At 41.2% G+C, this 12,764-nt stretch overlaps 2 protein-coding genes across 10 annotated transcripts in view; one reads left to right on the plus strand and one right to left on the minus strand.

The window, feature by feature from the left end:
* LOC128690975 (divergent protein kinase domain 2A) overlaps nt 1-4,342 on the minus strand; it is a 39,029-nt gene extending 34,687 nt beyond the window's left edge. For both annotated transcript variants that reach the window (XM_053779794.2, XM_053779793.2), the window contains exons 1-2: nt 4,218-4,342; nt 166-762 (exon numbers count right to left, since the gene is read on the minus strand). In XM_053779794.2, the coding sequence (XP_053635769.1) occupies nt 166-762 (597 nt within the window). In that variant the 5' untranslated portion in view covers nt 4,218-4,342. The remainder of the gene's footprint in view (nt 1-165; nt 763-4,217) is intronic.
* Nucleotides 4,343-6,069: 1,727 nt separating this feature from the next.
* The window catches only part of LOC128690974 (mitochondrial protein C2orf69 homolog), a 97,888-nt gene continuing 91,193 nt past the window's right edge, over nt 6,070-12,764 (plus strand). For 2 of the 8 annotated variants that reach the window (XM_070088424.1, XM_070088421.1), the window contains exon 1: nt 6,070-6,180. The gene's annotated coding sequence lies outside the window, so the exon portion shown is untranslated. Of the gene's footprint in view, nt 6,181-6,204; nt 6,391-12,764 lie in introns of those variants that run through there. The other 6 variants (XM_070088422.1, XM_070088420.1, XM_070088417.1 and 3 more) reach the window with 5 other exon arrangements.

Here is a 12,764-nt window from a genome sequence, read left to right on the forward strand (position 1 = left end):
AATGAAATAAATTGAAAATTTAAAAAAAAATTGTAAGATGAACATAGCTCAATAGTCCTGTAGTTACAAATAAGTAATTACAAATACACCAGGTAATTACATAAGAGAGTATGAAAGACTTTTACATACAAATCTACTTAAGAGGTTAATAGTAAATGAACTTACATTTAATATGAGAGGTTCCATGTTGACTGCTAACATGGTGATAAAATGATGATGATGATAAGGTCCTGCATCAATTTTGATGTAGTTATCATATAAATTTTGAATGCTTCTGTTATGATTGCATCTCACTCCTTCGCTTATTTCAAACAACTGTGGGTACCTACTAATTATCTGTGAAAAATTATGGTTGGTCTTGATTAAAATATTTTTTATAGCCTGTGATACATCACAGTTTTCAGTTTCTTTGCTTGCTTTACACAGATTTTGGTCGAATTCCTTTAGCTCAGAATTATGAGCCAACTTCTTTAATACAATTGAATTTTCTCCACTTTGCCCATAATACACATTTTTAACATTAAAAAAGTTAATAATTTTCCAGCTTGTAAAACCTGTTAATTCTATCTTGCTATGTGATGAGTATTCATCTCTTAATAACTGGGAACACAGTGTCTGGCCGTAACAAGCTGGGCAGGTGTGTAACTCAAAAAATTGCTCGTCAAGTCTCTGATACCAGCCACCAAGATAAACTAACAGCAGTAGCAACACACCACATAGTGTCCACATCTTTTTTCGTCGTCTTCTCATTGCTGCTGTCATCTGCAAAGTATAGAAAATTACAATACGGAATGTTATTAGCAAATTCATCCACTTCTGTCCTTGTTCTTTTTGTTCCAACTTTCCTTTAACTCCCACATATGTTTGAACTGTAGTATCGACATGCCTCTGGCAAGACAGTGATGAAGTGAGTGATAATGAAAGTGTTTCTTCTTTTTTTGGGTAACCCTGCCTTAGTGGTAAATGGGTGATGTGTTAAAAAAATATTATTAGATATGCATCTCATCATATTTTGTATTATAATTCAAGTAATTAGTCCCACTCACCCTGCAAAATTTGACAAATATATCTTTTTATCGTGATTTTTATTATGAATTAAATGAGTAAATTTTAAGTAGTATAGACACTAAGACAGTACTGAAATTTAGATCACAAGTTGCATTTATATTTGACCAGCATTTGTAGTAACCTTCAAAAATGTTATAAAAAATTAATTTGCTTGAACTTCCAACAAACTGCTTGCAAAATATTCCAGCAGCAGTTATAAGTAGCTATAAGATCATCTTAAGGCTGCCTGAAATGCTCTGCATAACCAGGGGCTTTCTGTAAAGTATGAGAACAATGTCACCTTTTTCTAAATCAATTGTAAACCATATTTTGTAGAAATAAAGTAGTATATCATTCATCAATAAACTTGAAAACCAAAAGATGTAAGTGACAATATTTCACTTTACTGGGCTATCCTAGGTTAAATATACGCACAGCCTCTCCTCACTTAGTGACATACTCGTTAACTGACGACTCCGACTTACGATGGGCTCTCTGACCAGTATGCATACATAAATAATGTACATTAGAGTTGATTTCCTCTATTCTGTTTATTACAATATAAAGTACATTATGTACTTCATAAATATTTAAAAATATACTAAAAATGTTATAAATTGTGCAAAGGTGACATTAAAACATTATCAAAAATAGTTGACACAATCCTACTACCATTATACAGTAGTATGCTCCTTGCTTAGCGACGAATTTGTTTACCAACGTGGTCTTAAGAACGAAACTCTGAGGAGAGACTGTAATGCACATTTTGTATGTGCCTTCAAGAATACGGTAAAAAAAATTTTTATGATCCCTGAGGCTAAATAAAGAGTGACTTAACTGACTTTCTTAAGTTATCCTGGGCGACTAACCCTCTGGGTTAAAAACACAAACTAATCTTATCTTATCCCTTCAGTATCTGTAGATGATTGTCACTTCCCGAGAATGATTGTCAGCACCTGTTGGCCTGGTGGTTAACGCTCTCGCTTCACACGGTGAGGGCCTGGGTTCGATTCCCAGCCAGAGTAGAAACATTGGACGTGTTTCTTTCCTCCTGTTGTCTATGTTCCCCATCAGTAAAATGGGTACCTGGGTGTTAGTCGACTGGTGTGGGTCGCATCCTGGGACACTGACCTAAGGAGGCCTGGTCACAGACCGGGCCGCGGGGGCGTTGACCCCCGGAACTCTCTCCAGATAAACTCCAGATAAACCTGAGGATGATTGTCAGCACCTGTGAATGATTGTCAGTACCTGAGGATGACAGTCAGTACCTGGGAATGATCATCAGTGCCTGAGAATGATCGTCAGTGCCTGAGAATGATCGTCAGTGCCTGAGAATGATCATCAGTGCCTGAGAATGATCATCAGTGCCTGAGAATGATCGTCAGTGCCTGAGAATGATCGTCAGTGCCTGAGAATGATCATCAATGCCTGAGAATGATCGTCAGTGCATGAGAATGATCATCAATGCCTGAGAATGATCGTCAGTGCATGAGAATGATCATCAGTGCCTGAGAATGATCGTCAGTGCCTGAGAATGATCATCAATGCCTGAGAATGATCGTCAGTGCATGAGAATGATCATCAGTGCCTGAGAATGATCATGAGTACCTGAGAATGATCGTCAGTAGCTGTGAATGATCATCAGTACCTGAGAATGATCGTTAGTACCTGAAAATGACTGCTAGTACCAGAGAAAGATTAGTACCTTAGAATGATTGTTAGTAACTGAGAATGACTATTAGTACCAGAGAATGAATTTTAGTACCAGAGAATGACTGTTAGTACCAGAGAACGAGTGTTAATTCCTGAGAATGATTGTTAGTACCCGAGAATAACTATTAGTACCAGAGGATGATCGTAAGAACCATATTATTATTATTATAATCAAGGGGGAAGTGCTAAACCCGGAGGATTATACAGTGCCTGGGGGGGGATGTGGAAGGCATTCAGGCTTAATTCGGGGAACTGGAGCAAAGATCCAATTCCCTAAATCAAGAGCCCCTCACCAACATCAAGGAACCTTCCTTGAGGGGTAAGAACCACAGAATGATTGTTAGTACCTGAGAATGATCGTTAGTACCTGAGAATAACTGTTAGCACCTGAGAATAATTGTTAGTATCAGAGAATGATCGTTAGTACCTGAGAATGACTGTTAGTACCTGAGAATGACTGTTAGTACCTGAGAATGACTGTTAGTACCTGAGAATGACTGTTAGTACCTGAGAATGACTGTTAGTACCTGAGAATGACTGTTAGTACCTGAGAATGATCGTTAGTACCTGAGAATGACTGTTAGTACCTGAGAATGACTGTTAGTACCTGAGAATAACTGTTAGCACCTGAGAATAATTGTTAGTATCAGAGAATGATCGTTAGTACCTGAGAATGACTGTTAGTACCTGAGAATGACTGTTAGTACCTGAGAATGACTGTTAGTACCTGAGAATAACTGTTAGCACCTGAGAATAATTGTTAGTATCAGAGAATGATCGTTAGTACCTGAGAATGACTGTTAGTACCTGAGAATGACTGTTAGTACCTGAGAATAACTGTTAGCACCTGAGAATAATTGTTAGTATCAGAGAATGATCGTTAGTACCTGAGAATGACTGTTAGTACCTGAGAATGACTGTTAGTACCTGAGAATAACTGTTAGCACCTGAGAATAATTGTTAGTATCAGAGAATGATCGTTAGTACCTGAGAATGACTGTTAGTACCTGAGAATGACTGTTAGTACCTGAGAATGACTGTTAGTACCTGAGAATAACTGTTAGCACCTGAGAATAATTGTTAGTATCAGAGAATGATCGTTAGTACCTGAGAATGACTGTTAGTACCTGAGAATGACTGTTAGTACCTGAGAATGATTTTTTTGTACCTGAGAATGATCGTTAGTACCTGAGAATGATTTTTGTACCTGAGAATGATCGATAGTACCTGAGAATAACTGTTAGTATCTGAGGATGTTAGTACCTGAGAACGATAATTAGCACCTGAAAATGATCGTTAGCGCCTGAGAATAATTGTCAGCATCTATCCGAGAGGGGGGCAGGTTAAGCTACTCTTTTCAACATACAATAGATCAACAATGACTCTTTTCAACATACAATACATCAACAATGACAATTATTCTGTCAAAATTTCTTTTGTTGTTTAATTATACCTACCGTATGCTTGTTCGCGTTGGAATTAAGGGTCGTTATTGCTGGAGGAGCCGTATGCAATACCGCTGGAGCATTGGCTTCATTAAAAATAATAATATTAATAATAATATCTTTATTTACTACATGTACATGGCATACAAACCATAGCTGACATCAGTGACGTACTACTATATGGAAAGCCCCTTGTTATGCTGAGCATTTCGGGCAAATTATTTCAGGGTCCCAGGATGCGACCCACACCAGTCGACTAACACCCAGGTACCCATTTTACTGATGGGTGAACATAGACAACAGGTGTAAAGAAACACGCCTAATGTTTCTACCCTGGCTGGAAATCGAACCCGGACACTTGTCGTGTGAAGCGAGAGCTTTACCCACCAGGCCACCAGAGCCCCTTATTACTATTACTATTATATTTATGGAGAAGAGCGAAAGCCGTATGGCATGCAGTTCCTAATGATTGGGAAGTTCCATCATTTGATCAGAGGAAGATAAGAATAGTCATAATTCGTTAGATGAAGTGTCTTTCACGAGGACGCAAGAGGTCCGGGTTCAGATGCTTACCAAACCCTCCAAGCTCACCCCGCCCGCCGGCTCATACATGGAAAAAGCTATCATAATTTTTACTATATTCATGGAGAAGTGCTAAACTCGCATGCTTAATGCAATTCCTAATAACCAAGATCTTGAAAGCTTTGATCGGAGGAAGATAAGATAGTCCCAGTTAGTTAGATGAAATGTCCTTCACGAGGACACAAGAGATCTGGGTTCAGATGTTATCGAACCCTGGAAGCTCACCTCGCCCGCCCGCTCGTACATGGAAAACTAGTATAATTTTTTTTTTGTATCCTTGGAGAAGTGCTAAAGCCAAGGAGACAGGTGGTACGTTTAATATAGAATTAAAAAAGGTTAGCTTACATCATTACTCCTCCTCTAATATAATAACGGAGGAACATCATCTCTCCCCACCCGAAAATAAAAGTAATCGTGAGAATATGGTTCTTGTTTGGCGATAATTTATTATTATAAGTGTCTAATGATATCGGACATTGCTTTGCGATGTGCAAATATAAAAAAAAACAATAAAGTAACTTAACCTTACACCGCCCGCAGTCGACATGGGGCTCTAGTGGCTAAAGCTCTCGCGTCACACGGTGAGGGTCCGGGTTCGATTCCCAGCCAGGTTAGAAACATTAGGCGTGTTTCTTTACACCTGTTGTCTATGTTTCCCATCAGTAAAATGGTTACCTGGTGTGAGTCGCATCCTGGGACAGTGACCTAATTTGTCCGAAATGCTCAGGCCTGGTGGCTAAAGCTCCCGCTTCACACTCGGAGGGCCCGGGTTCGATTCCCGGCGGGTGGAAACATTTCGACACGTTTCCTTACACCTGTTGTCCTGTTCACCTAGCAGCAAATAGGTACCTGGGTGTTAGTCGACTGGTGTGGGTCGCATCCTGGGGGACAAGATTAAGGACCCCAATGGAAATAAGTTAGACAGTCCTCGATGACGCACTGACTTTCTTGGGTTATCCTGGGTTGCTAGCCCTCCGGGGTTAAAAATCCGAACGAAATCTTATCTTATCTTATCTTATCTTATTTAGTAGTATGTCATTGATGTCAGCTATGGTCTGTATACCTTGTACATGTACTTGTAGTAAATAGATATTATTATTATTATTATTATTATTATTATTATTATTATTATTATTATTATTATTATTATTATTATTATTATTATTATTATTATTATTATTATTATTATTATTATTATTATTATTATTATTATTATTATTATTATTATTATTATGGGACTTGTGCGACTTTGTTTACATTTGGATCGTCCCTGTTACCTTGGCTGTGATTGGTCAGGAGCAGCAATGCTAACTTTTGATTGGTCCCGGCGTCAGGCAACTCCCCCTAAGAGAAATGTACTGTTTTTGCACAAGAAATAATAATTTGTGCTGAGGTAAAGACAGCGTGATTATATTTGAAAACATAACGGGATTTCTCAAAAATGGTGAAAGTTATTAGTAAAACAAATATATATTGCAAGGGTAAGGAGAGGCAGCGCGCCTGCGCGCCAGCACCTGCAACCCCCCCAACACCTCACTCAGCTGCAGTGTTGACACTACTACATATATTGACGGTACACAGGTGTCTTAGGTGTTGATGGCAGGTGTGGTGAGGTGTACTAGGTGTTGATGGCAGGTGTGGTGAGGTGTACTAGGTGTTGATGGCAGGTGTGGTGAGGTGTACTAGGTGTTGATGGCAGGTGTGGTGAGGTGTACTAGGTGTTGATGGCAGATGTGGTGAGGTGTACTAGGTGTTGATGGCAGGTGTGGTGAGGTGTACTAGGTGTTGATGGCAGGTGTGGTGAGGTGTACTAGGTGTTGATGGCAGGTGTGGTGAGGTGTACTAGGTGTTGATGGCAGATGTGGTGAGGTGTACTAGGTGTTGATGGCAGGTGTGGTGAGGTGTACTAGGTGTTGATGGCAGGTGTGGTGAGGTGTACTAGGTGTTGATGGCAGGTGTGGTGAGGTGTACTAGGTGTTGATGGCAGGTGTGGTGAGGTGTACTAGGTGTTGATGGCAGGTGTGGTGAGGTGTACTAGGTGTTGATGGCAGGTGTGGTGAGGTGTACTAGGTGTTGATGGCAGGTGTGGTGAGGTGTACTAGGTGTTGATGGCAGGTGTGGTGAGGTGTACTAGGTGTTGATGGCAGGTGTGGTGAGGTGTACTAGGTGTTGATGGCAGGTGTGGTGAGGTGTACTAGGTGTTGATGGCAGATGTGGTGTGAGGTGCAGGTGTACTAAGTGTTGATGGCAGGTGTGGTGTGAGGCGCAGGTGTACTGTGTTTATGGCAGGTGTTCGTGAGGTGCAGGTGTACTAAGTGTTGATGGCAGGTGTGGTGTGAGGTGTAGGTGTACTAAGTGTTGATGGCAGGTGTGGTGTGAGGTGCAGGTGTACTGTGTTTATGGCAGGTGTGGTGTGAGGTGCAGGTGTACTAAGTGTTGATGGCAGGTGTGGTGTGAGGTGCAGGTGTACTGTGTTTATGGCAGGTGTGGTGTGAGGTGCAGGTGTACTAAGTGTTGATGGCAGGTGTGGTGTGAGGTGCAGGTGTACTGTGTTTATGGCAGGTGTGGTGTGAGGTGCAGGTGTACTGTGTTTATGGCAGGTGTGGTGTGAGGTGCAGGTGTACTAAGTGTTGATGGCAGGTGTGGTGTGAGGTGCAGGGGTACTGTGTTTATGGCAGGTGTGGTGTGAGGTGCAGGTGTACTGTGTTTATGGCAGGTGTGGTGTGAGGTGCAGGTGTACTAAGTGTTGATGGCAGGTATGGTGTGAGGTGCAGGTGTACTGTGTTTATGGCAGGTGTGGTGTGAGGTGCAGGTGTACTAAGTGTTGATGGCAGGTGTGGTGTGAGGTGCAGGTGTACTGTGTTTATGGCAGGTGTGGTGTGAGGTGCAGGTGTACTGTGTTTATGGCAGGTGTGGTGTGAGGTGCAGGTGTACTAAGTGTTTATGGCAGGTGTGGTGTGAGGTGCAGGCGTACTAAGTGTTGATGGCAGGTGTGGTGTGAGGTGCAGGTGTACTGTGTTTATGGCAGGTGTGGTGTGAGGTGCAGGTGTACTGTGTTTATGGCAGGTGTGGTGTGAGGTGCAGGTGTACTAAGTGTTGATGGCAGGTGTGGTGTGAGGTGCAGGTGTACTAAGTGTTGATGGCAGGTGTGGTGTGAGGTGCAGGTGTACTAAGTGTTGATGGCAGGTGTGGTGTGAGGTGCAGGTGTACTAAGTGTTGATGGCAGGTGTGGTGTGAGGTGCAGGTGTACTGTGTTTATGGCAGGTGTGGTGTGAGGTGCAGGTGTACTGTGTTTATGGCAGGTGTGGTGTGAGGTGCAGGTGTACTAAGTGTTTATGGCAGGTGTGGTGTGAGGTGCAGGTGTACTGAGTGTTGATGGCAGGTGTGGTGTGAGGTGCAGGTGTACTGTGTTTATGGCAGGTGTGGTGTGAGGTGCAGGTGTACTGTGTTTATGGCAGGTGTGGTGTGAGGTGCAGGTGTACTGTGTTTATGGCAGGTGTGGTGTGAGGTGCAGGTGTACTGTGTTTATGGCAGGTGTGGTGTGAGGTGCAGGTGTACTGTGTTTATGGCAGGTGTGGTGTGAGGTACAGGTGTACTAAGTGTTGATGGCAGGTGTGGTGTGAGGTGCAGGTGTGTTAGGTGTTGCTGGCAGGTGTGGTGTGAGGGACAAGTGTGTTAGGTGTTAATGGTAGGTCACAGTTTACAAATAAATATGAAAGTAATTCATCAGTCACTTGCATCTCCTTATGATTTGCCGTAATAAATTATTGGCTGTACCATTTTTTCAGACATTGTTTATTGAATAGGTAATGTTGAGAGATACTCAGTGACATGGACAGATACACTCTCGTGGAACCTTTATTAATGTCTCATCCACAGTGAGCTTTATCGTGTCAGACTCATTCTCTCATCAATACAATGTACGGTATTGTATTTGTGTCGACAAGAATACTAGTTGATTAGATACTGTCAGGACATCTTAGATTGAGTTTTGGGTTATCATTGGTAATTTACACTGTACACCTGGAGTATACTTGGAGAGGGTTTCGGGGTCAAAGCCCCCACTGCTCGGTCTGAGACCAGGCCTCGAGGTGGATCAGGGTCTGATCAACCAAGCTGTTACTGCAGGTGGCACGCAAACTGACGTACGAAACACAGCCCGGCTGGTCAGGTACTGACTTTAGGTGCCTGTCCAGTGCCTTCTTGAGGACAGCCAGGGGTCTATTGGTAATCTCCTGTATGTATGCTGGGAGGCAGTTGAACAGTCTTGAGCCCCTGACACTTACTGTGTTGTCTCTCAGTGTACTTGTGGCACCCCTGCTTTTCATTGGGGAAATGTTGCCTCTCCTGCCGAGTCTTTTGCTTTCATAGGGAGTGATTTTTGTGCACAAGTTTGGTACAAACTTGTTCAACGATGAGAAATTTCAATTACTCCAATATGGTAAACATGAGGAAATTAAAACTTCACCAGAGTACAAAACAAATTCCGGCCACAAAATAGAGCGAAAAACCAACGTCAAAGACCTGGGAGTGATCATGTCGGAGGATCTCACCTTCAAGGACCATAACATTGTATCAATCGCATCTGCTAGAAAAATGACAGGATGGATAATGAGAACCTTCAAAACTAGGGATGCCAAGCCCATGATGACACTCTTCAGGTCGCTTGTTCTATCTAGGCTGGAATATTGCTGCACACTAACAGCACCTTTCAAGGCAGGTGAAATTGCTGACCTAGAAAATGTACAGAGAACCTTCACGGCACGCATAACGGAGATAAAACACCTCCATTACTGGGAGCACTTGAAGTTCCTGAACCTGTATTCCCTGGAATGCAGGCAGGAGAGATACATGATTATATACACCTGGAAAATCCTAGAGGGACTAGTACCGAACTTGCACACGAAAATCACTCACAACGAAAGCGAAAGACTTGGCAGACAATGCAACATCCCCCCAATGAAAAGCAGAGGTGTCACTAGCACGTTAAGAGACAATACAATAAGTGTCAGGGGCCCGAGACTGTTCAACTGCCTCCCAGCATACATAAGGGGGATTATGAATAGACCCCTGGCAGTCTTCAAGCTGGCACTGGACAAGCACCTAAAGTCGGTACCTGACCAGCTGGGCTGTGGCTCGTACGTTGGATTGCGTGCAGCCAGCAGTAACAGCCTGGTTGATCAGACTCTTATCCACCAGGAGGCCTGGTCACAGATCGGGCCATGGGGGCATTGACCCCCGGAACTCTCTCCAGGTAAACTAATCCCTGAAGGATTTTCCAAGTGTATATTATTATGTATCTCTCGCCTGCATTCCAGGGAATACAAATCAAGAGACTTCAACCGCTCCCAGTAATTTAGGTGCCTTTTCGTACTTATGTGTGCTGTGAAAGTTCTTTGTACACTCTCTAGGCCAGCAATTTTGTCTGCCTTGAAGGGAACAGTTAGTGTACAGCTGTATTCCAGCCTAGAGAGAACAACTAATTTGAAGAGAATCATCATTGGCTTAGCGACCATAGTTTTGAAGGTTCTCATTATCCATCCTATCATTTTCCTAACAGATGCAGTAGGTACATTGTTGTGATCTTTGAAAGTGAAATCCACTTGACATTATCACTTCCATATCTGAGTAGTTGAAATTTCTCTTCACTGAGCTGTATGATAATTGTACTTATTAAAAGATTAAAAATTAAAGATTTTATTTCTTTGCAAAGGTTACAATAATTAATTACAATTTTGATTTCTTAAGTACAAAGAAAGCCACTATCATGCTTGGGAATTTCGGGCAAACTAACCCTAGAACATATTAACTACTTAAGTCTAGACAAGATAAGAATGGTTAACCTTTTAATAAATCTTTATTGTATCTTAATACTAATGCAAGGTAGTCAGGGTGGAGGTTTATAAGATTAATAATCTTGAGGTTGCACATAAAAAAGTATTACAATTAATGGTTCAGACAGTAATATTTTAGGGACTGGCTGATGTTTTAATTGACTAGAGGTCATATAATATATTTGGGAGAGTTGCTTCAAACTGATTTAGAAGTTGTTTTGTTTGGTTTAGTTAGTACTGAGAGATGAAATTATTTTTAAGCATGGCCCTAAAGTTGTATGTAGTCAGGGGATCCTTAACCAGTTCAGGTAGTGAATTCCAGATCTTCAGACCCTTTATGTGTATTGCATTTTTACATAGTATGAGACTTACACAAGGGATGTCGAAGAGTGCCTTGTACCTTGTATTGTGACTGTGCATTCTGTTGTAGCTATCAAGGAGAAGTTTAACCCTCAAACTGTCCAAACGAATTTACGTTCACATGTGTAGTGCTCCAAAAAGTAGATCTACGTTTTTTTACATATTTTCAAATATAACAAAAAAAAGTAGATCAAAGTTTTTTTCACACGTTTTCAAATGTAAAAAAAAAGGAAAGAAGATCTACTTTTTTTACATACTTTCAAATGTTGAAAAAACGTAGATCTACGTTTGGACAGTTTAAGGGTTAAGCAGAGGGTTTGTATTGGAGTTTAATGTTCTGTATATATAGTAGGTACAATAATAATTATGTACCTGTACCTAAATAAACTTAAGTCAGAATAAAGTCACTTGTAGAATTGGTATTTTTTGTTATGTAATATTAAGGGGCTTTTTGCATGCATACCTAAATGTTATTTGCCTAAAATATCCTATCATACCTTAACCCTGCTCTCCTATGTTTTCTGTGATTGGCCAGGTTGCAATACTAAGCATTGATTGGTTCTTACATTCCACTCGTGCCAAAATAAATATTAAGTCTCGCTAGTACAGCTGAGAATCCTTTATCCGAAATGCCTGAAACCAGAAGTGTTTTGGATTTAGGTTTTTTGGAATACAGTGGACCCCCGCTTAACGAACTTTTTTCATTCCAGTAGTATGTTCAGGTGCCAGTACTGACCGAATTTTTCCCCATAAGGAATATTGTGAAGTAGATTAGTCCATTTCAGACCCCCAAACATACACGTACAAACGCACTTACATAAATACACTTACATAATTGGTCGCATTTGGAGGTGATCGTTAAGCGGGGGTCCACTGTATTTGTATATTTGCTTCTATAAAATGGAGCAGCTTACTGCTAGGTAAACAGGGAAAGCTGGTGTAAGGAAACATGCCCAGCATTTCCACCCGTGTAGGGGATCAACCACTGACGCTCAGGTCACAGGATACCTTCATTTTTCTCCTCTATGTAATGTTTATCTATTTTTCATTAACGTCTGTTCATCACTTCCGTCACAGAACTTAAACAGTTTGTCCTTCTGTTTCTTTAGGTGGTAGGTAATGGTGGTTCCAACACCAAACTGCTCAGTCAGACGCTTGACACTTACACCGCTCAACTTTTTCCAACATCTTGTTTTTTTTGCTTACTCTTTTTCTTTTCACTGTTATCCATAGGCATTTTCAACAGTATCTTCACACCACAGAGAACAAAACACATGGTAACCAGTGAGTGATTGCTGCTGACAAACTGAATGATCCATTTGTGGTTTGTTATGTCAACGCTTGAAAAACTTTCGAATTTTGGAATTTTGGATAAAGGATTCTTTACTGTATCTCCCAAAATGACAATTTACCTAAGAAATAACTGCTTTTTCTGTGTTATAAATAGCTCTTATATTATTGTTAAATATGAAATATCTGATTTCTGCAGAGGAGTAGCCTTTAATTATAGCCCTAAATAATAAATTGTTAAATATATCTGTGATTACAAAGTTGTATATAGAGTTGTTTTATGTGCTTGCTGAGTTGTGTGCCATTGCTGATGAGACTACATTTTCACATCAGCCAAACTTATCTCACTCATGGGTATCTCATGGAGAGGCACCCTGTTCCTCTCTGTGAGAATTGTCAAATTCCAGTATCTGTTAGCCACATTCTGTTGGACTGCCCACTCTGTCAACGAGCACGCAGAATTTACCTCCAGCATCGTCTCCACTCTGCTGCC

Source organism: Cherax quadricarinatus, chromosome 24 (assembly GCF_038502225.1).
Source record: "Cherax quadricarinatus isolate ZL_2023a chromosome 24, ASM3850222v1, whole genome shotgun sequence".
Taxonomy (NCBI): Eukaryota; Metazoa; Arthropoda; class Malacostraca; order Decapoda; family Parastacidae; genus Cherax; species Cherax quadricarinatus.